General features: G+C 41.5%; 1 protein-coding gene across 1 annotated transcript in view; it reads right to left on the reverse strand.

The window, feature by feature from the left end:
• LOC141017606 (centrosomal protein of 128 kDa) overlaps positions 1–24,625 on the reverse strand; it is a 40,474-nt gene extending 15,849 nt beyond the window's left edge. The window contains exons 1-17 of the mRNA XM_073492310.1: positions 23,883–24,625; positions 23,666–23,752; positions 23,095–23,227; positions 22,756–22,874; positions 22,426–22,517; positions 21,039–21,111; positions 20,377–20,499; positions 17,988–18,068; positions 16,823–16,897; positions 16,509–16,656; positions 15,271–15,410; positions 14,020–14,091; positions 13,510–13,695; positions 9,951–10,139; positions 8,796–9,257; positions 6,428–6,592; positions 5,093–5,257 (exon numbers count right to left, since the gene is read on the reverse strand). Of these exons, the coding sequence (XP_073348411.1) occupies positions 5,093–5,257; positions 6,428–6,592; positions 8,796–9,257; positions 9,951–10,139; positions 13,510–13,695; positions 14,020–14,091; positions 15,271–15,410; positions 16,509–16,656; positions 16,823–16,897; positions 17,988–18,068; positions 20,377–20,499; positions 21,039–21,111; positions 22,426–22,517; positions 22,756–22,874; positions 23,095–23,227; positions 23,666–23,752; positions 23,883–24,056 (2,484 nt within the window). The 5' untranslated portion in view covers positions 24,057–24,625. The remainder of the gene's footprint in view (positions 1–5,092; positions 5,258–6,427; positions 6,593–8,795; positions 9,258–9,950; positions 10,140–13,509; positions 13,696–14,019; positions 14,092–15,270; positions 15,411–16,508; positions 16,657–16,822; positions 16,898–17,987; positions 18,069–20,376; positions 20,500–21,038; positions 21,112–22,425; positions 22,518–22,755; positions 22,875–23,094; positions 23,228–23,665; positions 23,753–23,882) is intronic.
• Between the last annotated feature and the right edge of the window lie 1,575 nt (positions 24,626–26,200).

Consider the following 26,200-nt stretch of genomic DNA (forward strand, 5'->3'; position numbering starts at 1 on the left):
CTGCCCTCTCTGATTTAGCAAATAATGGAGACTTGGTCATTTTATATGTCTACAGAAGAGATGATGAAGCAAGACTAAGCAGTCATTCATACCGAAAACGGCCCTGAGTTATAAAAATGAAGGGGGCTGTGCTGGTAGAGGTGTGTTGTTTCAGGTACAAATGAAATAGGTCCAAGGAAGTCCAGTTTGATTAAAAAATTGAAGTTGAGGCTTACCAGAGGGAAGGACTGCACAGCGGTGTGTAATACTGACACAGGATTTTACAAGTGGAAACTTGTAACAGCAGCAATTATTTCATCTTTCAAAGATAACACTTGGCACATATCTGAATTACCACCGCACTGATTAGCTGGATTTCATCATGTTGCAGTATGGCAAAAGTTGGTCCTTCTTACTTGCTTTTTGACGGAGCCCTCCCCTGGCACCCCTGCTTCGCAGGTTTTTTGGCACAGGCAGAGATGTTTAAGAGAGGAGAGGAACCAACTAGCTAATATGTGTCGTTTCACTGATGCAGTTTCAACTAATTTGGTGCAGGTGCAGACATAATACTAATAAGCATGGAAGAGAAGGACATCACACTAAGGCACAGATAACCAAGAAAGGTGACATTATAAAAATATTAAACATTAAACTTGTATTTGTTCAAGTGCTGCAGTGTGATGAGTTGATGGCATCATGTCATGACACTCTGGATTGAGCCATTATATATGCACCAAATTTCATATCAACCATCCAATACCTGTTGAGCTATTTCAGTCTGGAGCGAAACAGTGACTGACCAACTAGCATAGCTAGCCTTAGATGCAAGCTGCTAGCACGTTAACATGAATCAGTTTGAAGTTACATGCCTATTAGATGAACATGACATGCTCCTGTGGAATATAAAAAGCAAATGATTGCTACTTGGCCCCACGTTTAACCCTTGCAAGGGGTTTTGTGCAAATCCGTTTATAGTAGGGCTGCATGATATTGAAAAAATACGGGAATTTCCTCCAGATAACTTGGATAGCTCTATTTGGAAAAAATTAATTACTCAAGATTCAGATAGGAAAAACCAAAGCAAATTGATCAAGAATGATTTTGGTTCACTGTGCATGAATAGTCACTCACAAGCATCAAACTCCCACGTATCCTTAAATCAAATTAAATTATGTAATATTACATAAACATCTCTCGTAGATTAGTCAGAGAATGTGAACCGTGCGAGTTTTGCTTTTATGTCGAGCAGCAAAAAGTAGTAGCATGCAGTGTGTTGTGTTAAATTGCCTCACTTGACATTGCACATCCTACAATGTGACTATTATGCATGCACACATTGCGTCAATGTTGAAACGATATATTGTGCAGCCCTAGTTCATAGGGAACTTCCTGTCACCTGCTAACACACAAACAGATGGAGCAAACCACAAATCCCATCCTGCTGCACAGCAAAAGACACAAAAAAATCCAGAATTCATAACAAACACAAATTCATACATACAAACTCACACAGGGCCATGAAACAAGTCAACAAAAAAGTACAAGCGTTTGTTCAAGTGCACCCTTGTGGCAAGGTGTTTACGCATGATCAACAGACATGGAAAGCAAGCAGCAGGATTTTTTGGGATTCTTTCTGTCCTATGCATAGGAAAACAACACTGTCACTACACAGGTGTCAAGCAACTTTTTCAAGATGTCGCTCAAAACCAGATCCAAGCAAAATGAATTTCCCAAGTTGTTGCAACAGCAGCTCAAAGCACAGCAATGGAGTACCGCTGTGCAGAGGTCCCAGTCTCGGGGAGTGTACGACCACATGGCAGAGCGTGTGACTGTGTGGGAGGATAAAACATGCCTCTCTATCTCTTTACTCTTACCCGAACCATCAAAGGCAGCTCTGCGCAGTTGGCAGACAAAAAGGAGGTGAAACTGTTGAAAAACTGAACAAGTAGGCTGGGAGTTAAAAGTGCTTTCTGTGGGGTTGAAGTGAAAGAAATGCCACTATTTTCTCAGCAGCACTGCCGTGGAAACCAAGAGTATGCCACTGCTAATTTAAATGTGTGACTGCGTGGTTTTTACGTCTCTTTCAGAAGGCGGGTAAATCTGTGACTGTGTGTCTTTGGTTACAGTTTGTTTGTTCCACCTCCTGCTGAGAAAAAGGTAAAGATGGCAGGGGTTGAAGGGAAGCAAAATGCAGAGATGTTGAGGCAAAAATCAAGTGGAAAGGACACAGCAAGATGTTTTTATAGAGATTACCAATGTGGCATTTCACTCCATTAAACTTTTAAGAGTGAAGGAAGACAGGGAAGATTGGGGAAGAACAAACCGTGACAAATGTCCCAGGTTGGACTCAAACACAGAACTTTACAGTTACACGGTGTGCACTCACTTGATCCAGCTGAGCCCAAAAGAAGGTGAGGACAGGTCGCAGGTCACAAGGAAAGACAAGAGAAGACAGACAGGGTCAGGAAAGAAACCCAAGAGGAGGTATCTCACAAGGTTTAAGTGTAGGTTCTAGACTTGTATAAAGACGTGAATATTAACTTGTTGTTTTATAGAAAGAAGTCTTAGCATTTTGTTTCTTTTGGCATCTGATTTATCAACTGTCAGCATACAGCAAACACCCAATCTTCCATCTGACAGCGCACTACATCTATTCATTTCCCTCTACCTTCAATGCAGCGCTGTAAAACTTCTCGCATTAGTGCTTCTAAAGAGGAGGAAGGAGGGTACCATGAGGTAACTGAAACCTAATACAGCCTTTAACTGTTAATGATTTCCCTCATTAGGCCAATCACTTACGAGTTTGACTTCTTTTCAACATGACAGATTACAGATGAGGCGAGGCGTTTTCTCGCATGTCTGACTGCAGCATTGCTGAACCAGACTGGGGAATCTATATGAGCAGATAAGAGCTGGCTGAGTTCATTAGTCTAGAGCAGCAGAGGAAAGCCAGCTGCTAGCAAGTAGGGTGGGGTGGGGCTGTCCCATGACGTGTTAGTGTGTGGGTATGTCCAGTAGGGAATATATGTAAAACATTCAAGTTTCTCAGTGGTACTGTAAAAACTTCACTGTGCAAAATATGTGCTTTAATGTACATAACCTAACATCTACCAGGCTAGTTATATAATATGCACGTACTGTACATTCAGAGGTCTTCAAAATTGTGCACACTGCTAATACTTAGATGAAAACTCTACTACATTTTACCATGCTTGAATAAGTATATCTGTTTAGTGGCTGAGCCATGTTACCCTATGCTGAACTTTAAGAGTTTCATATAGATAATATTCTAGGCTGTTTCCAGCAGTAACATTTCCTGTGTTACACGTGCCGTCAGAACTACAACGACAGTGCACAGTCAAGACTATGCAGACTGCGGACCCCCACTCTACTGCATACGTTCGTATTTTTTGTGTGTACAAATGTCTGTATATGGGTGCATATATGTACCATATATATCACCTTTTCTCCAGTCAATACAGCAGTTACTGTGTACAGCGAGCTATACAGAACGTTACATGATTGTGAAGCTGTATCTTCTGATTTAAATAAAAACACTGTGGCAATAAAGAAATGCCAAAATTTGAGAATTTCTCCTACATTATGGACAATTAAATACTTGGGGGCCAAAAGAAGATATTTGATGTTGTTGCTCAATGCTCTAGGAATTTATAATGGATTTTTATTTTATTGACAAAATGATTAATTGATTAATTGAAAATATCATCGGCAGATTAGTCGATGATGAGAAAAATTGTGAATTGGAGTCCTGTGGTGTTTTTCCACTAACACTTTAAGCCACGGCAAGTCAAACCAAGCCACACCGATTTGCTTTTCCATCACCAGTTTTACTGTTTTTTTTACAAGTTGAGTGGAGTTACGCTCACGATGGATCTGCTCCGGAGTAGGGCCAAGCTGTGCCCACCCCGTGTTCAAGCAGGCTGGTGACATCTCACGACTGCAGCAAACCCATAACAAGTACCCCCCCGCTCAAACAAGTGTGTGTCGCAATACTCAACTCAAGTCTGTGCAGGAAACCTGTCAGTTCTTTTTACCTTCCAATTGAATCTCTTTGAAAGTAAACAAGATGAGAGAAACCAAACATCTGCTGTTTCGTCATCTTTTCTTTCAGCCATTTCGGGAGTCATGTTTAGTTACTGCTGAAATGTATGTAATGTTTTTCCTGTAATGCTGCTTATTCAATAGTATTGCAGGGACAGAGACAAGTGTGTCATTAATTAAAGACACACCTTCAAGCAGGTATCCCAGCTGTGGTCGAAATGCAAATCCTTCACCCTCGCCGCACTGAGTCAAACCGAGTAGAGCCAGGCCGGCAGTCGTATATATGAAAAAGTGTGCTCAGATGAAGGTAGCATAGACAGAAAGCATAAAAGTTCTCAGGGATTTTACCCACAGCACTTTAACCAAGCCGCGCTGGGTGAACAGAACCTGACACACAAAACCAGACAGCTCCTGTGTTTTTCTTCCATTTTGGCTTCATCCCATGGTTTCTAAAGGCTGTCCACTTAATTATGAAAATGAATTAGGAAATTAAATATTGACATTAAAAAGTAATGATATTGGAACTGGATCAAATGACTGCATAATGATAGAGAGTAGCTTGTAGTGCCAAACATACTGAAAATGAATGCTAAACTGCAGCTCTGTTCACCCTTTACCTCTCTGTTTTGGTTCTCTGGCCCACACAGATAACGAATGCTCTCAACAACCTTCACATCACCTTCACAAAACTGTAGGCAGCCATTTTCAGCAAACAATCTCAGAGGCGAGTACATGATACTTGCTCAGCATGAGCTGACCATCTAGCAAACCAAAGACCCAAATATTTTTCTCAGGAGTTGGTGGACCATCAGAACCAATAGGCGAGTCAATATCGGACCAATATGGGAAAACTCCAACAGAATGTTCATGTTGCTCTGCGTCTGCTGAGTGTGTAAAAAGGCAATGTGTAAAAAAGCTAGTGGCATATCAGCCTTGCGGTTCTGCAATTTTCTTTTGCCGTCTTTCTGCCTCATAGCGGCTAAATGCAGCTTTAAACACACAAACTACAGGAAACTACACTGGATTAAGTATGATGTCATTAATTAAATACCTGCAGTTTATCTTCACCGTTCCTAGCCAGGCTGCGACAAGCTGCATCTAGTTCCTCACCCATGGAGGTAAGGACTGCCTGTTGCTCTGCTTCCATCCGCAACACCTTCTCCTCCAGCTTAACAAGCTCCGACTCTGAAGCACGTCTCCGCTCACCTGACCTGACCTGTGGAGGAGGAGAGAGAGCTGAGTGGGACATTGTGGATGCAAATTAGCGCTCGTTGTCAGTGGTTCTTCAGTTACATCATTTGAATCCTACAGGACAGAATATAGGGGCAATCATTACAGCAGATTTTCCAGCAAGCAAAGAGATCCAGCTTTGATTATTACAAGATCAATTCCAGTCGTTTTTACAGTGTACTGTAAAATATATCTGCGGAAAGAAAGACAACCTTGAGCATCAAGAGAGCCATTCAGCTTCCTCTCACACAAACAGACCTGTTTGACTTTGCTTCTCTGGCCTGCACTGTCAATAATTTCAGAGTCCCTACCAGCACATACTCAATCAATATGTCCGAAGCACAGGAACCAACTGATCAGTGCTGTCAAGGGACACTGTCACAGGTCCTGTCCCTGGGATAATAAACCACCCATGTTACATTAATAAGAGCCCCTTTTTCTCCATTCACCCGATTTCAAATCAATACATGAATCCCCCAAAAATACAATATCAGGGGCCTGTCAGAGGGGTGAAGAGGGGTTCAATACCTCATTTGCTGTTGTAAAACACTTAAGGGCATATTGATAAAGCCCCTTTAAAAATAGTGCTGAATTGGCAGCACTTAACCTTTTGACCCATTCTCACGTGCGTATGATCACATGACCATAGCAGACATCTTGGACCTTAAAGGGAAGGAAGGAAAGCAATGTCACATTTTAATATTATTATATAGTATTTGTAGCTCCCTGTTCAGCCATGTCTGAAAAGCAAAAATACCTTTCTGATTGCTGTGTGAGCAGCCGATCCTTTAGACTACACATTCATTATCTTGTTATCTTTACAAAGCAAAATTACATAGCCTTGTTCTTTTATCCTCTTGTGCTACATAAAGGTATCAAATAAGTTGTAATGCACATTCAGTGAAGCGTAGGCTTCTGTTAAAACTGGGACTACAACGGCTGCTGATGTCTGCACAGTTTGTCTTACCCTTTAAATTCTTTTCATATTAATGTCCTTGGACTTCGTCTGTCACGATTAATTAGAATCAGCACGGATATTTCAAAACTCCTTCTGAGCACACAGACTTCCCCGATATGACAACGGATACTCTGCATTTATTGAAAGTTTCACATCATCCGATATTAGTCAACACATGGCAAAGGAGGCAGGGCTTACTTTGTCATCCAGCTCCTGTTTGAGTAGCTGGTATTTTCTGTGGAGATGCGCATGTGCCTCGTCTTTTGTGCTCAGCTGCTCTGCCAGTTTATCACACTCATCCTTCATCCTGTCCAACTTGATGTGCAGCGCCCCACACAGCTCCTTGTCTGACGCTGCATCTGCCTGGTAGAGAGAGGATGTGTTTAAGGCCATGACACATGCAATAATTTGAGATAATGAGGACTGATGGTTTCTCTGCTGCAAAAATATCAACTTAAATGTGATTTCCAAGCCCAAAAATATACTTGGAGCATGAGTAAGTGGTGCAAATTTGTTTTAAAAATTGTGATTACAATGACATGATGCTGCTTTGTGCAGCATGCCAAATTTTTCAGACACTATTTGTTAAAAATTGTGAGTCACATCTGGCAGGTACAGGGTGAATATATATAATAAGGACTGACATGACATTCTGTGTCAGAGAACATCATGTAATAGGTCAAGGCAAGGGGGTAAATGCTATAGCAAAGACTCTGAAGTCCTTAAGTCATGTCTCAGTCCAGCTTTGCAAAAGCAAATCCAGCCTCAGACATTAGCTTTCAATCTACACTGATTACATCATCTCACACAGTTCAAGATATAGCACAGTGGAATGAACAACACTGACCGACGACTGGGTGTGACAGGAGTGACACAAACAAAGAAAAAATGGAAAACAGAACTGCTGGAAGTGCAAAGAGAGGGGAAAAACAGATGGAAAATGCAAAATTAGAACTGGAGGGTGGCAGTAAGAGAGGGATTAAGGCAGAGAGAGACAGTGAGAGGGAAGATAGAGTGGAGGAGAAATCAAGACTGAGAGGACAAGGACAAGAAAATACGAATATTTTAAGCTTTTTCTGACAGTTGACTGTATCAAAAACGTTACACAGGCTTCTGGCTATGCTGTGTGAATATTGGGTGGGCTTCTTAGGGACATCTGCAGCACCCCTAGGCGAGTACTTAAAAACATTCTCGCAAACGCCCTTGTCCTTACCGTGCTCGGAAATGACACCATTACAATGAGCTATGCCAGATATTAATGCCATTCAGCACAGCTAATGGGCTAAACTCAACCATATCAGCGAGGACCATGCCCCTTAAGAAACAATGTACCCATGAGGGCTCATCATTGGAGATATTGAAGGGAGGGGTGCTGGGGGAGTAAGTCAAGTGGAGTCCCCTATCTCCAGCACTGCCTTGATGAGACTTCTGAGGTCTGATATCGGGGGTTTTTAAATATTCACGCTTGGAGCTTTGGAATGGCCGTGAGGATCTACGGGGCACCACACACCATTAACAGCTCAGCTATCCTCGATTCACCCGCACTCAGAGGACAGAGCCCCGGCCAATGAAGAAAATTACTCTAAATGAGGATTTTGTCTGTGTCTCGCTGAGTCGGAAATATGCCAGATGTTTAGTGGCTGAGGCATGTTTCCCTGTGCTGAATTTGAAGTGTGCGCCAATGATACTCTAAATGTCAATTAGTGTGTGGCACCCTGTGATCCATGCCTGGGTGCAAATCTCTTTGGTCGGCTTATGACCTTGACAACTCAAAAGATTTGACAAACTGTGACTGTGTGTCACATCTGATACATAATCAAGCAGAGCTCTATTAGATGGGCCTTTAGCTATGTTTAAAGGAATATTTCAACATTTCTGGAAATATACTTATTACATTTTATGCCAAGAGCTTGATGAGAAGGTTGATACTCTTCTCATGTCTGTATGATTAAGATGTGGCTACAGCCAGCAGCAGGTTAGCTTATCTTAGCATAAAGACTGCAATCAGGGGGTAGCAGCTAGCCTGGCTCTGTCCAATGCCAACAATAATCCAGTGTTTGAATTACACTGTAGTTTTTGGGGGTCCAGTCTTTATGTTAAGCTAAGCTAACTGGCTGCTGGATTTAGGTACACATTTACTCTACAAGAGAAACGTCTTTCAGTCCTTCATTACACTATCTGGAGCACAAATTCAGTTCAATATTGAACAATCTCTACTATAACCTTCTTCACAGAGAAAAGATTCTTTTTTTGATAAGTACCTGCTTTAAAAACCTTTTCAGTCCGCTATACAAGTATCTGCTCAGTGAGTAGAACTTTTCAGTTCTTACACAGCCTTACAAGTCAATGGCACAAATGTCACAAGCAAGTACCTCATGAATGTGAAGACACAACAGATAAACATGAATCTGTGAATGTCATCTTACTTGCTGCTAGGCTGACAGCAGTCAACAAAGCAAATATCAGCTGATACTGTTGCCGATAATTTGAAACATTCCTAATTTCCCACACTGTTACCTTTAATTGTACATTAAAATAGTCTGAGCATATTTATGAAAGAGCTTACCTTAACCTCCTTCAGGTGTGCTTGTATTTCATCCCGCTCCTGCCTGCAGAGCTTGAGCATGTCCTGTACTTCACGATCCTTCTTCGTCCTGCTGTCCTCCATCATCGCCTTCGTGTTATGCAGTTCTTTCTGATGCACGTCTCTCTCAAGCTGCAGCTGTTGCCCCAGTGCAGCCCGCTCCTCCTGTGATGCTGTCAGCTTGGCCTGCAGCTCCAAGGCGCCCTTCTGGAGCTCCTTCTTGGAGCTCTCCTCCTCAAACAACCGCTGGGCTAGCTGGGCATGGGCTGAGGTCATCTGCTTTAGGGCGGCCTGGAGCTCAGCCTGGGAATCTTGGTCTTTCCGACGATGTCGGGCTTGGGTGTCAGCTCGCTCTTCCAGCCTCTGGTTCTCTTCCTCCAGTCTTGCCTGAACAGCAGCCTGACGCTGAGTCTCCTCCTGCAGGGCAGCTGAGGCCTCCCTCACCTAGGGTTAGGAGCTCTGTTAGAATCTGATCAAAGCTCTTTTGATAACTTTTTCCACCAAGGCTTTTGTTTCAAACTCTTTTTTCTTTGTGTTACCACTTCAAACTAAACAAAACAAATCAACATCAACATTTCAGCCATGTCTGTGGTTAGACAACATTTTTGTAACCACTAACAAGCATTTCTACAAAGAGAATTGATATATGCCTATTGAGACAACTTCAATGATTGAGTTAAACTGGTCTTGAATTAGGGCTGCGCAATTAATCAATATATTCAAACTACTAATTCAAATTGCAGCTGCAAGTTTTTTGATAAAGGAAAATGTGTGACAAACAGCATTATAATGTAGTACTGTTGTGCTGCAGAGATGCCTGGGCTACAAATCTTGTTCTTCAGATGTAAGAAAACATGTTCATTTGCTAAAGACCCCAAGAATTGTCATGTCATTATGATTTGATTTGATTTTTTCAGTGAAAATGGGTTTAGAATAAAGTGTCTTTTCCTGACGGTTTCTATCGTGATCCATGGTAAAATCTTACAGGCTGATGGATTCAAATTTAAAGTACAATAAATTATTGTTCAATGAAATCTGAACCACAGTCTAAAGTTCTCTAAGTTAAAAAAAACATTTGTCATTGTGTCTCTGGTGATTTGAAAGATATTATCCATTTCCGGATGTTCAACCCCACACCTCCCGGATTTCCTGCTCCAGTGACAGCTGGCGCTGGCGGGTCTCGGACAGCTCCACGTCCTTGCGGTGGAGCTCTTCTTCGCGCTGGGCCAAGCGGCCTAGGATTTCAGCGAGCTCCCTGCGGGCTGCTTCAGTCTGCTGGCTCAGCGCCTTCAGCTGGGCCTGAGAGCTCTCCTTTTCCCTGGCTGCCTGGAGGGAGAAAGACAGAGCAAGAGCAGGGGGGAGAGAGAGTGTGGGGGAGAGGGTGGTTGGGAGAGGAGAAGGGAAATGAAGAATGACAAATGAAGAGGAGGCGGAAGATGGTGTACAAAAAGGAGCTCTAACAATAATGATGAGAGCGAGAGAAAGAGTGACAGAGAGACAGAGGGAGAGAAACATATGCAGTACCAGCTCTTGCACTGATAGGAAAATGCTAGCACTCAGCTCCCTGATAAGGGACAATGGTCAGGTCTGTTCAAGGCAGATTGCTTCTAATACTCTGGCTTTGACTGGAATTTGCAAAGACTTTGCTGTAGCTCAGAACCTAATCATTTAATTGAGCACTTGATTCTCTCCCCTAATTCATTAAGGGGGCAGAAATGATTTTGTAATTAATTCGCGTCACGTCGAGTATGCCAGGTGGGAGTCTGTCTGTCTGTCTGTGAGGTGCGAGGCTGCTGACTGTGAGTTTGGAGGTGACTCACTCAGTTCAAATGGAATGGAAATCTCTGGGAGGTGACTTTCAAGCTAATAGTCAGCCGTTAATTATTCGACTAAGCATAACTGCTCTAACTTACCTGCAAAGGCACTAAGATTACTTGACTTCATATGCGGTTACAGTATAATTAATTTAATTTAAGATACATTATTTCAGAGTTTTAATCTGACTTTGATAAAAAGCCCTCTCTGCTACGTAGATAAAACAAACTGTGGAATTTAATGAACAGAGAAAGGTATGCATACGTATCCAACCACCTTGCTTTGTTTGAGTTGAATAGGAACATTAATAAAAAAGCTCCAGAACATTTCATTATGTACTTGTATTGGTGTGTATTAACAGGTATTCAGAAGTTTTAAATAGCATTTTCCTTTCATTCTTTACTTTAAAATTATGTTCGGTTTCCTTCTTGTCATTGTAAGGGGGCTACATGCATCATACAATACGGATTGTAATGGAGATGTATTTATTTCTTCTGTTGCCAATTATTATACTTAAAAAGGTATAAAAGGAGCTGCTTTTGTTGATTTCCCTGTCAATTTCTACTATGAAAGGATATGAAGAAATTAGACCGGAAAAACTTTTTAACATATGTAGATCGCTTCTGATGGAGGGTTTTGATTTATTTTCTCTAAAACGCTGAGATTTAAAATTTGAATGTGCTCAACACTGTAATGTCAAAAAGCAGGGAGGAAGGATTGCTGAGAGACACCAAGCTGCTAAAAAAATAACATCGGAGTACCAGAGTAGGTATTGTTATGGTGTCGTGTGTCCACAATGTTCATAACACTTGCCAATATGCTGTGTATCACTCTCGCCAGTTGTAGCAACCTAGTTTGCTTCCACCATCCGCAGACGACAGTGGGTTGCAGAACTACAGGGAGAGTTTGGCTGAAGTAAGTTTTGTTTTTCCTCTCATTGCCTGGGGCGTCGCCACAAATCAGTCTACTACTGGAGCTGAGAAATGCATTTCAGTACAAACATTATTGATTACTTTTTAGAACACCCAGTCAAAGTCAAAGCAGCTATGAATGAACCAGAGACCACTGCTAAGAAAATGCAACAAAGACAGTCTTAACAGTGCCGCTAGCCAAGCCAGCAGCGGCAGCAGCAGCAGTAGCACTATCTGGAACGCTGGAGACAGAGCTGCTGGGAGCGAATGAGTAGAGCTGACTCGTATTTGACTTGCAGTTGCCCACCAGTGCCAACTGATACCTAGTCAATGAGTGGCAACAGGATTAACTGGTCTGGTAAACCTTTGTTGTATTCTTTGCAACAACTTAGAGCTTTCACTTTGTTACAAGTTAAGCTAAAAGAACGCCCACTGTCAACAGGGACAAGCTGTGCAGCCACAGTAACTCTAATGCACAATTAAAATCACAGGTCACCAATGGCACGCGTTTGTTTAATGTATATTACTATAGGTACAATGTATGTATTTTTTTCATGCAGCCTGCTCAGTGGCTTTACCACTGAGAACCTCATAGATGATGCATATCGGTACATTTAGGCATCATGGAAAAAAACTTTCTAAGTGGAAAAATGTCAGTTACTTTGGTGCTAAAGTGGTTTTAGTTTTAATAGACTAAACCTACCATAAATCCACACTTGACATCCAAATAATTGGATGCAAAATGTTGCTTTAAAGAGGCACTTAGTGCTGCACTTCTATAAATGTAGAGGGCTCATAAGGGGAAGCATTAAAAGAAGAGCAGCCTAAATCAAAGCAGCAAAGGCAGAGATTTCCTGACTTTTACTCCAACAGCCCTGGATCCTACATTTGCTACAATGCAACTCAAAAAATCCTTCAGTAATCTCCCCTGCTTTCTAAATGCCAACTTTATGTTGAAAATTTCAAGTCGTTGGGTGCTCTCACACTTCCAGTTCCATTCATTTGGCCCTGACCAAGGGACACCGTTGTATTTTAGTTCTGGTTCGGTTCCTGTTCACACTGACTTTTTACATCAGCCCAAGAGGAGTAAACATGCAGTTATACAGACTGATGGATATCTTTTTGATTAGACAATTTTGGCGAATGTCTTCCTGCCTCATCAGGACCCACAGGGGGAAATCAATTTCCAGTGACTGACAGAAGTTTACACAGAACTTTAATGCCTCTGCTGAGTATTTATGTTTTTTTATGTCACAAATGGCTCACAAAGACATAGCTGATTCTAAGTATAAATAGTATTATTAGGCTACATATTATTATGGTTGCCAAATGACTGCGTTGCTCGACTATAAGATTGCTTCCTGAAGAGTTCGTAATCAGCAGATGGATTTATCAGTAGTTTAGCTTTTAAAATTGTGTTAAAATCACATCAGCTCTCATAAAAAACCTGCAGTTGGTTCATTTGTTTCCATGCATCAAACCAACTGTACCAGAGTCTGCTTGGAAATTGACCAAGACCACTTTCAGTTGTTTGATCTGCACCAGAGTTCAACTGAGCTTTCACACCAGCACAAATGAACCACACTTACTGAGCAAACCTTAGTTCGTTTTAACTGAACCTTACATGCTAGTTGTGAAAGCACCCAATAATGACATCATCAGGGTTATTTCTTCAAACTTTGCTTTCTTTAAACCAGCTGATTAGCACTCAGATCGGACGGGTAAACAAATGGCTAAAATCAGTGGACTGTCTGTTTAAAGCAAATGGTAAGGTCATTTTTCTCACTTCAAGTGTAGTTTTATAATTCTACTCGATCAGTCCAATAAAACTCAATGCGTTGTTAAGTTGGATCTTTTTTCAATGTGGAAAGACAGCCAGCATTATAAAGATTAGCAGTTACTTAGCCGCAGCTGCTTCTGGAGGCTGTAGTGTCAAAAGCCGTGTAATGAATGCGTCTGTCTCAACCCACCTGCGAGGCCTTGTCGGTATGGAATTGAGCCTGGGCTCTCACTTCCTCCAGCTCTTTCTGCAATCTCCTGCACTTTGCCCTCCACTGCCGCACAGCCTCCTGGGCTCTGGTCTTCAATTCATCTCTGGTCCTTGTGCTCTCCTGGACTAAAGCCTCCATCTCCCTCCTCTCTGCCTGCCCTCGGGTCTGAAAGGATGAGTGGATTTAAACTTTAAGTGTACATTCATTCTTTCTAATCTTAATCTATGTTTTTTAACCATGGGGTGGATTCTAAACTGTCTGAAGTTTTATTCTGAAGGATCTCATTCCTGCGGCGGTACGAATTATAGTTCTAGGAATTAGAATTTCATTCTAGTTCTGTAAACTTGTGGGCCAGAATGAGGCACCACGATTAGTATGCATCCAATTTAAATTGCCACTAGAAAAAGTACCTCTTGTTTAAGGTCCTTGAATTAAATTACCTATCCACCGATGAATTCCAGTGTGACGCAATGACAAATATTAAAATACCTGTATCTCCCTCAGCTGCTCCAGCATTCGTAGCTGCTGTTGCTCCCGCCGCGCCAGGTCTGATGACAATTCCTGGTATATAGAAAAGAGAAAAAGGTCAAGGACGTGTGTGCGCGATTCTGTGACTACTACTGCAGCTAACAGGAGGGAAATACAGAAAGGCAGGAGGACGGGAGACGAAGGGGTGCAGAGGAATGAGTTTATGGGAGCCAGGAATAGGGAGAAAAGGAAAGTTGATTTTTAAAGAAGGAAGCAAAAAGGAAAAGAAAAAAGGGATGCACTATTTTGAGGAAAGACAAGGATAAAGGCAAAGACAGAAAGGTCAAAGGAGGTTGAGACTGTGTTGAATTGACTTCATATCCACAACAAAATCACAATCACTTGGAAGTTTCAAGCTTGGTTGAAGTCTAAAGTAAGGGCAAGTAAGGTAAGCCTGGTGCCGTTTAGGTATTTAAACTGAATAAGACTGTCAGTTAGGAGTAATTAGTCATAGACTGATTAGGCACAGACCTATTAGACTGTATATAAATTCAGTCACTGAGAAATTGAATCTTCCGCCCCATTCTCCTCATTATACTTCATTTTTGCTCATTTACCGTTAAAATGAAACATTTCCAGCGTCTATTTTGATCTAGACATAAAAACCATAAGAGGCGCCCCAGGTGATACAGGCAAACACCCACTTCATCTTTTAACACCTACTCGGCAATGGGGGAAGCGTGGGAGTTTAAACACATATTCAGTGAAAGAAACATCAGAGATTAGAGGAATGTGCCAATGCTTCAAGTGCAGCTATTTCTCCTTACATTTTATTGATACCCACCATAGCCTTGTAAGGTTTCTTTCCTTACATTTTTTTTTATGTCTTGTTACAGAGATGGAAGTGACACATTGCACCAGTTTGAGAAGGATAAATGACTGCTGGTTGACTTCTGATCTCCTATTCCAACTGTCACTTCATCTGACGATTTTAAGAGGATCAAGCGCCATGGAGTTGGCGGGGGATGCGACCACGGATGAGAGGCGCCCGACAAACTGAAATAACCCCGCTCAGGGTGGAGACGGTGACATGGGCAAACTCAAAAAGCATGCATGTGTTGCGTTCGTTAGCACCCCAGCTGAGAGATCCTCAATGTTTCCCATTTATTCATCAGAGCGTGCTGCCAAGACAGCCAACTATGGAATGACATGCAACTGATTCTCTGTTACAAGCTCTTGTTGTCTAATACAAATACCCACGGTCTCACACACCTCCACCTGTAAGCTGAATTGGAGCCTCTCCTTCTCCTTGCGGTCCAGAGCCCTTTTCAGTTCTCCCGCCTCGCTGAGAACTGAGGCCGCACTGAGCTGGGCTCGCAGCTCCACCACTTCTTTCTCCAGGTTTGAACGATCTATACACGTGTAGACAACATGCAGGCACATAATTAAAGTGTTGTGCGAAATTGCTTAGATCTGGAAACAAGAAACAAATTGACAAGAAGGTGACTGATGGATTAGGGAGCACAAGAAACAGACCGTACCTTTCTGCAAAAACCAAAAAAACCTGGGCAACAATTTTTGAGGGAGAAAAAAATTTAAGTCGATTATGGCTTTTTTTAACCTTACATTCACTTGATTTTTTCTAGAGTGGGGACAGAGAGACAGAGTGGGATGTAAACACTAATGGCCTCCTCCTCAGCTGAGCTGTAACATTAGCTAGCTTGGTTAGCTTGGTTAGCTACCCTACATACAGTTAGCAGGTGTGATTCGGTAAAAAGAAAGTAGTTCCTACATAAAACTGCTAACAACAAGGACTGTGGATTAATATTATTAACAGGGTCATGATTTCCTGAAAGAGACACTGCTGTCATTTTGTGGTGCTTTTAACAGCATAATCCAAGTGTCATCTGGTTCCATTACATTCGAGAGAAGGCAGAGATCTCTACAGCCGGTATCTCTGAGTGCCATCTAGTTCCATTACATTTGGGAGAAGGTAGATATCCCTGCGGCCAATATCTCCAAAACTCGGCAACTCACACTAAACCAATCTAGATGGATAAATAGCAGTACAGGTAAGAGGAAAAATATGGATTTTTGATTTAAGATTGAACTGTCCCTTTGAGGCCCAAGGATGCCCTTAAATCAATAACATTACAAAAAAACAGTTGGTCACCGATAGGTGAGATATTTAATACTTCTCTCTAATCTACTCTTCATTTTATCCCCTTTTATCATCATATATTTGACATTGTTTTTCTCTTTCTGCACTAAAGTCAAACCAATTCTTTATCCTCTCTCAAATAATCCACTTGTCCTGCCTTCACTGTCTTCTTTCCTGCTGGCCTGTTCCTGACCATACTGCCTGTAGATTTTCTTCAAGGAGAAACTGATAAATAAGACAAGACAGCTATTTCTGTGGCATAGCTATCTTTTAACCCATCCATCCACCTGTAACTTGCATCCAAATCCTGTCTGTCTTCTCCTCTCCTGCTTATCCAGACATTCAGTACCTGGCACTCGCTGTCCACCTCTTCCCTCCTCCCTGTCAGTGTGGTTGCCATGTGGCTGAGCAATGGGCTGAAAAGTCTCCAGCCGTGCCCTCTCAAGCTCGGTCTTCTCCTTTCTCATCCTCAGCAGCTCACTGCGCAGGTCCTCCACCTGGGGATGGTCAGCCGTGTAAAATGGAAACAGAGGAAGACATCTGACTATCTGACAGCGGGCGAAAAACAACACTTCTCGAAGGAGATGCTGCACTGATTATGGTTTTGTCTCCTGAGATTTATTGTAGATCTGCATATACAGCAGTACACAGACATAAACAAACCTGTTGACTAAGGGACTCTCTGCTATCCTCAGACTGTTCAAGGAGTCGTCTAGCTCTCTCCAGCTCGTGATCCATCTAAGGAGATCATAACAATAACAACATCAGAACAATAAATACTTAGAAGGAAAGTCACAACAATTAGACGTTTAATCGATAAGTCGATTGAAAGAAAATTAGTCGGCAACTATTTTGATAATCAAGTTATCAATGTAGTAATTTTTTAAGCAAAAATGTAAAAACAAAATGCAGGAATTTGCTGCTCTTCTTAGTCAATTATGACTATAAATGAAGAGCCTTTGGTTTTGGACTGTTGGTTCAACAAATGAAGCAATATTAAAAGAAATTCTGAAGGATCTAAATTGATGTGGTCAAAGCAGGAGCCTGGCATGATGTGTTCTCGTTGGAGTAGACCGATTATCGACCATGGCCAATTATTAGGCCGATATTCTGCATTTTTCTGATTATCGGTATTGGTGATTTGTCTGTCATATTGCAGATAAAAATAAACTAATTTAAAAATGTGCTACTTTGGCTCTGATGCAGCAACCTCTCACACAATGTCCCACCCATAGCAATATCTGATTGCTAACACGTCACAATTAATAGCCCATAAACTTACCTGACTTATCTGAATCTGCAAAGTCACTCATAGCTAACTGTATTAAATAATTGTAGTGGAAAGGAAGTATAAAGTAGCAGAAAATAGCACTCAAGTAAAGTACCTGAAAATTGTACTTAAGAACAGAACTTGAGTGAATTGACCTCCATCACTGGAGGAGTGAAGGAGTGTCATTATTACTGCAAATGAATATCGCTCCCAAACATCTGTTTTCAGCCTCCTTGGTTCTAATAATTGGTATCGGCCCTGAAAAAGCCATATTGGTTTACCCCTAGTTCTCATAGTCTGCAGTATATCATTAGGTATGCAGCATTTATACATTTATACAGTTTGAGTTACAGCACAATTATGGAGGTATTGGCAAGTGGCTCCATTTTATTTTCATCTGTAAAGTTTTTAGAATTCTAACTGCTGCCTCTGCCAAATCCAGTAAAATGATGCAGAAAAGAAAGGCAAACTTTCATAAAATGAAATTCACAAAACCTTTTCAAAGGCTTTCACATTTTTAATACGAAACATTCCTTGAAAAAAACAAAATAAAAGTACCTTGGACCGCTCCGCTGTCAGTAGCCGGCCTGTCACGGCCTCCTCTCGGTCATGGACTTGAACTTGGCGTCTCACTGAAGTCTGCAAAACACAATATACAAGGCCACAGCATGTGTTATCATAAGAGCACACATAGTGTAAGAATGCAATATGAGAGGTGCTGTTGCATCACAGCATCTTCCATCTTGTCTTCTTGGAACAAGCTACTGGCATCATGGTGGATTTGTACTAGGGCTTAGATCCCACTCAATCCCACTCATTCTGAGCAGGCTGTGGTGATGAATTACCGGCTGCTAGCAATAACATCTACCCAAGTGACTCATCATCTATTTGATTCACATCACAGCGGGCCCATCGGTGGGGAATAAATGTGCCCTCTGCTCTCCCTCCCATCCTGCTCTTTTGTAGTAAAAGAGATTATTTTCCTCTTCATTTCCTCGTGCTTGTTTATTTACCCTTAATTTTTGGACAAATGCATTATTTCCCATCGCCCCGGGCCCTGCTGTTGTCCCATTAGGGCACTACGGAGGAGTTGGATGCAAATGAATTGGTAGCTACTATCATTAAACAGCGTGTTGAAAAGTCTGGCTCTCCAAAGGTGATCAGCCTGCATGCAGCTACACAGCGCCCCTCTGTGGTCTTCTAACAAACTGCCGGAGGACTGAGAGATTTAAAAGGACTGGTGCCATGACAATGATTAGCTTATACAAAACCCTGTCCTCCACATCAGTGACAAGAAATAAATGGTTGAGGTATTTCAGAATTGAACTAACATTATGCTAATGATGCATATTATGGATGACTTGTGTGTCTAAATGCAAAGTAGCAATGTAAGAGAGCAATAGTACAAGATAATGTATTCTTTATAATCTATTGAGTGCACCTAACTTTGAGTCTACAACACTAAAGTGCACCTAATGACAGAGCTCTCTCAGCTATTAATGCTTTAAGACAAATGCGAGCCTAAAAAACATGATTGGCAAGAAGTAGAGGGAAGTAGCAATTACTTGCTTAGCAACCATTTGCACTGCATCACAGTAATTGCCTAGGTGGGCTTTATAGTCTCATAAAGTGGAGCAAGAGGGCTAGGTGACACACTGGGAACACTGCTGCTGTGACAAACAACAGAGGATGCAGTACATTAGAAGGAAAAAAAAAAAAAGCCCTCAGACACTGAGATTTTTCTGTTTGACTGACAACGCAGGAATAAATGTTGTATCTGCAAATGCTGTGTGGAAGATCGCTAATCACACCAATTATCGTTTGTGGTTTTGGTCCTTTTCTAGCCTTGTTTTCTTGCAAAGGAATAATTACTCACCGGTGATCACTAGAGAATGTTTTAGCATTCGTTTGTTAATGGCGTCTAGCTTGCACTTTAACCTTTCTGTACCAGAGCCAGCAGCCAGAACAGCTCCTGATTTTTATTTTATTTATTTATTTTTTTTAATTGAGCATTACTAAATTGTGTAAATGTCAGTGGTTTGTATTACTAACCAAGACTAACCAACAGGCGTTTGTTGCTGTTGCTGGCCCTGTATGCGCATAAAGCCAAATTTCTCCTCATGTTAAGTAGTTTTGGTAAAATGAGTTATGAAAGCAATGCTTCTCTGGCTGCTGTAGCTCAAGAGCAGGTCGTCCAGTAATCAGAAGGTCGCTGGTTCGAATCCCTGGCTCCCCCAGCTGCATGTCGAAGTATCCTTGAGCAGGGTACTGAACCCCAAATTGCTCCTGATGAGCAGTTGGCAATTACACTAAAAGTAGGTACACTGGAGCTGTTAATAGAGGTGACTGCATTAGAACGGTAAGCGAACAGCATCACGTCTGAAACACGCTAATTTGAGACACTTAATCCACTTATACTTTTAACCAACAGATTTTTTTTGTGAGTGTTTTCTTACTGCATTTGAAGTCAGCATGTTGTGTCTAATGTTGCCTTGTTCGTTTGCTCTATTCATGTATTCTTAGTATTTGCTGCACGACGCATGATAAGGCGTGACTTGAAGTATATTTCAATTATCCTATATGCTTGTATGCATCTGCTTTTAACAATCTTCTTTAATAAACTATGTCCTACTATGGGTGGCTACCATGTGTTTTATATTGATTTTTTTGTGTTTTCTATGACTGTTTGTGAAGTAACTTGCTCAAGGACTGCAGATGAAATCTGACATACTCATACCATATTGATGTGAATCAATGCATGTTGTCTCTGATAAGTAAATAAATAAAGTGAAAGTTGGGTACTGTCAGCTTCCATCTTGTCCGGTCCTGCCTTCCTGTTGTCTCGTGACTATTTTATGGCATTCTCTTTGAATATGTGGGCATGACAGTCTCAACAGGGAGGTGTGAGGGATCACAGCAGATGAGTGATGGGGGGGAGGAGTGTCACCTCCTGCAGCTCGTCAGACATGGCCGCCCGCTGGCTGGGCCTTCTCTCTCGCCCCACGCTGCTTTGCTCTGGGTTCATCTCTCTCTCCAGCTCCTGCAGACGCCGCTCCACACGAGACGACACCTGCAGACAGGGAGACGACGCACGCCTCAGGTCACGCAAACATCGCCAGCACAGGAATGGCAGCAAGATATGATAAATGAGACACCAGGAAATTAAAAGGGTGGGTGACAAAAAATATCTGCAAAAACTGACTGGAAGTATTACATTCACGATGCAAGAATTCCCCGTTTAATCAGGAAGTATCACCTTATCTCGTCACGTTCACAGACGTGACAAGATAAAACATATTGAACATGTTGGCTGTCATTCGGAGCAGCATATTTGTTGGAGTAATGATGGTGCAGTGAGGAGCCATGTGCCTGAAATTATTCTGAAAATGTTAGACTTTACTGAATTGCCATTTGGAAATAGGACACCGTTTGTCCATTTCTATTCAGGAAACATAAATATTTGCATTTTTCTTTATACATATACATTCTTTCATACATCACTGTAGACTGTAATGTCTCTTTAAATTCGGGATGCATCCACATTTCTTCTGAAGTCCACAGAGTTAGAAAGCATACTTGAAGCATTGGTGGTGAAATAAAACAACTCACTGAGGCCTGTCTCTGGGAAGTTGCCATGTGGTCTACAAGGTTCTCCATCGCTCGCCTGGTGTCAATATCAGACCTACAGAAAACAACAACAAAAAAAAGACAAATCCAGCCGACTGAAAATATTTACACAGCAGAGTTCTCGGTTGCTCAGAAAAATCCCATTCCAGGACACCATTGATCAAAATGTGAATGCATAATGTGACACCACTAAAAATAATTACTCAGCTTCAGATGTTGAAATATGGTGGTAGATCAATTTGGTGCGGTCAGCAGCGCCAGGGAGGAAAGATTATTTAATAACTTGAAATGTCAAATTCTAATGCATTTTGGGAGAAAGATCTGCTGCCTTTTGACTTTCCAGTGCTGTCTCTTCAGGCCTCCGATGAAACTTTTATCACTTTCTCACCAAGGTCTTTTCAAAACACATGCATTTGTTTTCAAAGCTCAAGCAAAATATTTGTATGTACAGTGGATATGGAAAATAAAAGATCAAAGGGCTGCAGTTCTTCCTGAGTGAAGAAAATAACGTAGGAAACCAAATCCAAATTTAATTTAAGCATAGGCAGACTTAGGACACCGAGGTCATTTAGTTTTCTTTTGACTAAACTTTAAAAAGGTGAGTGGCCCATCTGGTGACAAGAAAAAGATTTTTTAAAAAGAGCCCATTCTAATTAGTTAATCTCTTTATCTGAGAATGAACATTTTTTACTACATTGGCCATTGTCACCAGTCTTTATCATTTTACCAGCTTTTCAAACAGGGTTTTTTTTTTTTTTTACAGCTTTTTAAGAGTAAATTTAAAGCACTTTCAAGGCACCTAAACCAACCATTTCCAGAGTCATGAAGCCTTTTTCATAACATCTAAATTGTTTTTATAAACCCAACCGGGAAAAATAAAGTTTACAGAATTCTTTCATACAAACAGCAATCACCATATATTATCACCTTACTTATTTTACCAGCTGATCATATCAAATTTGACTGGATGTCTTGATCATGATTATTTAATGCTTGCTAATTTTGAGGCCAGAAGACAACAAATATGACGACTGGGTCGTTCCATTTTAAATATTAGATTACAGATTGTTGATTTACATGAGAGACTGAGTAGACAAATAACCGATTTACAAGTATTTTTGAATTCAAGCATATTCCTAACCTTGAAAACACAATTAAAATTAAGCATTTACAAAACTTTCCAGACTTTGTAAAAACTCTGTTCAACATGGAAGAAATACTTTTGTTTATGCTACTTGTTACTATGGCATGTAACAAAAAACGCCAATGACTGATGAATTCAGCTGTGTACTAGCCAGTGTGCTAGATGGGAACATAAAAACATAATGTTACTTTCTGATGTTCGGACTATGCCTCTCCCCTCAGGTACCTATTTCTCTTGAGGATTTCTCTATCCAGGTCATCACACAGTCTCAGCTGGTCACAACGCAGATCCCTCAGGGATTGGTGCACAGTGTGAATCTATATGAGACAGCCAGAGATAGATACAGAATATAAAACAATATAAGCAAAGCAACGCAAAAAGTAGACCTCTGTAAAAGGAAAATACATGTGAATATGAACAATAGCTGATTTGATTAGCGTAAGTAATTTTATATCCATGTCGCTGACTCAGTGTGCCCTCCTGTGGAAACTCTCTAAAATTACATGACAGTAACAATTGGCACCGATTTGTAGTTAGTCTGTCTCCATTTCTTACATCCTCTCCTGTCTGGCTGGTATCCTTGAAGCGAACACCGGCAGACTGAGACCTCCTTCTCCTTATTGGAGTGCTTGTATAGTCCCTCAGTGGAGAAGTAGGGTAGAAACGCTGGCCGTCTGAAATAACAGATTTACATATGTTACATAGTGTTGAAACTGGAGCTTCTGTAGGCTGGTTGCTTCAAAAATATAGAACAAAACAAAGACAGCACAAACTCACTCAAGGTGAACATAATTTTAAGGTGTACTTTGTGTTTTTATCTCTTTGCAAATTATCCAGAGCTAAGACAACAATTAGAAGACAACGGAAAACACAATCCTGTGTGTATCTCCATACCTGATCCCGAGCAAGCTTCCAGGTCGCTGGTGTGCAGGGTGGAGGCCGAAGCGGAAGTACTCCGAGCGCCATTGGATCTGCCGCGCCTCTGAGTCTGTAGGTGACCGATGGACTCCTCCAGGTTCTCCCTGAGCTGGTGCAGAAAAAAAGGCAAACAGAAACGTAAGAAAATGTTTTAATAACATTATGAAACAAAAAACAAACTGGTTAAAGAATGCATAAGTCAATTCACACCCTTGAAAAGATCTGGAGAAGGAGAGACAGTGGGGAGAGAGCAATTGTTTTTAAAAGTGAGGTCAAATGGATGAGGACTGAAAATTGAATGAGATAATGGACTAATAAATGGACTGTAAGACAAATGTTACATTCTATCAAATGTTTCTTCTAATGTTGTCCAAAATCGCTCCATTTAGCACCTAACAGGTGGTTTGGTGCTACAACAACACGCATTTAAAACTCTGACATAAAAACATGGCTACGGGCAAAGGAAGGACCACTGTCACATCATCTGGATCTTTAAGGTGCAAAAGGATTATCATTATTAAATTATAATTAATAGGACGTGTCTCACCAGGGCCATGGCTTCAGCCTGGTCATCTGTATGTTCCCTGTACTGGCCCAGCATCTGGTCCACTTTGGTTAAGTTCCTGCTGGTGTCCTGTCAAGAAAAGAGAAAAGAAAAGAAGCTCTTACAGACAGCAACTGATAGTTTAGGAGCCAATACAAGCTATAAATGAATATGATATAAGCCCAGAGTGTATGTCCAGCATTTGCAGCTGTATAAGTACCTGTAAAGTGCTCGCCAGCGTGCTGATCTTCTCCGAGATGTCCACCGCTCGACCCTCACCTCCACTCCCGTTCTCTCTGCACCTGTCCCGGCTGGGTCTGCGGTGGGCTTCACGCACCCGCGGCCTGTGCACCCTCGTCCTGTCGTATGAATCCGACTCAGTGGATGTATCCATAGTTTTGGGGACAGGGTAGATCTTCGAAAAACGTCCCGACTAAGCAAATCTGACGATTAGTGACCAGCACTAGCTTCGTCTAACTGTTAATCAGATTAACGCACAAACTGGGCTGGTTCTGAACTTTCCTCACACTACATGTTTCTGTCATCGCTAGCAGACATGTTAGGTTTGTCATTGTTACCTTCAACAACCAGTGGAGACAGAAAAGCTATCTGACCAGCACACCACGGCTATTCAAACTGTCCTCTTCCCAGTCAATCGCTGCGCCGCCGGGCATTGTTGTGGGCGATGCTCCCCCGGGCTAGCAACAAGTGGCGACTACTGTCCGGTAGCTAGCTAACCCACCGTTAGCCGACTCATTTAGCTTTGTGACAATACCGCAAAAAACTGCAAAACACAGCGGAAACAGAGGAAAAACATGACACCGAAGTGAATATGTGACACCAGAGTCGTTGGTTTGTGGCTTTGGGAGCGATAGTTGACGGAAGAAACAGCCCCTCGGCTTCACTTGTGCTATGGCAACTTGAACTAGCCGCGTCTGAGCAGGAAAACAAACCGTCCACAGCAGCGGCCGCAAAGGACGCCGGGAAGTGTATGCTAACCACGCCGGAGCAGTGTGGGAACTTATTATTGGTGGACTACATTGTCCGAAGGCATGCGTTTGCGCCAGTGCTGCCGCTTTTCACCTGGAAAGGAAAAGAAAAGAAAAGAAAAGGTAATATGATTACTTCATAGAAGTTATACATAGGCCATTGAAATTAAAATTGACAGTATGTCAACTAATTAGAGACACAAAAAGACAAAAAAGACAGGAAGTCAAAAATATATTGGGTATAAAAATAGATTTATAGAAACATATTGTAATAGAAGAGGTGGAAGAAGTAGGGCTACACACATATTGTACTTAAAGGTGCACTATGTAGTTTTGGAGAAGAAATTCAAACTCAAAGAATTTTAATATTTACATTATTAATGAGGCAATAATACAAACTCAGAAATATGTCTTTTGTCCATAAGTGAATAAACAAGCTGTTCTCAGAGGAAAATAAGGTCCCCAGAACACTGTTTGAAGCTGGAAAGGTGGCAGGGTCCGCCACACAATGTAAAACAGTATTACATTGTGTGTCCTTTAAGTTTATTCAGTTTATTCAGTCATGAAAACAAAGAGAGTTTGTTTATTTAGTTTGTTTAGACACCAACAATCAGTCAAGGAAGATCTTTCTCTTCTGGTTTAAAATGTGTTCCCCAAAACTACATAGTGCACCTTTAAGTAGCCAAACCGTAGTAAATAACACAGTGGTGTAGAAATACTCTATTACAAGTAATATATGTGTTTTCTTAAGGAAAAGTACAAAAGTATTTACATCAGAATATACTCAAAACACCAAGAGTAAAAGTACTCAAGCAGAATCATATTTCAGAATCATGTATATCATATTACTGTATTATGATTATTGATGCATTGATTTGGATCCCCCCTCTGGGATCAAGAAAGTTTTACCTTAATCTATATTATCATGATTTAATTGTTTTAATTATATTTTGTATTATTAAACTAAATCTACATAGTAAATACTCAATCAAGTTGTCAAATAAACCTAATGGGGTAAAAAGTACAGTAGCCTATTAGCTTCTGAAGTAGCCTAGAGTTAGGCTTATAACAGAAAAGTGCTTCAATGCTGTACTTAAGTTAAGATATACAGTTTTCCAACCATTTAATGTATAAAACAGAATACAAGTGGCTCAAGGGGGAAAAAAGAAAGAGAAACTGTTGTGGAGTCTAACACAAGAGTGCCACAAGAGTCCACCCTCCCCTCAAGTTGAAGACCACCTCCAAACCCACCACGGAGGTGCAGCTGTCCGTCCTACAGCATCTCCACCTTCACCACCTCACACAAACTCCTGGGGCCCTGCCTGCGCAGAGATCTGAGCACCACACTCCAGTGCAGCTCCTCCACCTGAGGATTACGCACCAGCAAAACAAAAACCAAGACCAGCCTGTCTGACTCCTGAGCCTAAATTGAAATACATATTTGTTTGTGTGGACAATCAAGAGGACCATCAGGTGGAGAAACAGAAGTCTTAGTCTGGTGGGGATACTTTCTGCAGCGACAGTGACGGCGCGCAGCCCTCCATCCAGC

Source organism: Pagrus major, chromosome 22 (assembly GCF_040436345.1).
Source record: "Pagrus major chromosome 22, Pma_NU_1.0".
Lineage (NCBI taxonomy): Eukaryota > Metazoa > Chordata > Actinopteri > Spariformes > Sparidae > Pagrus > Pagrus major.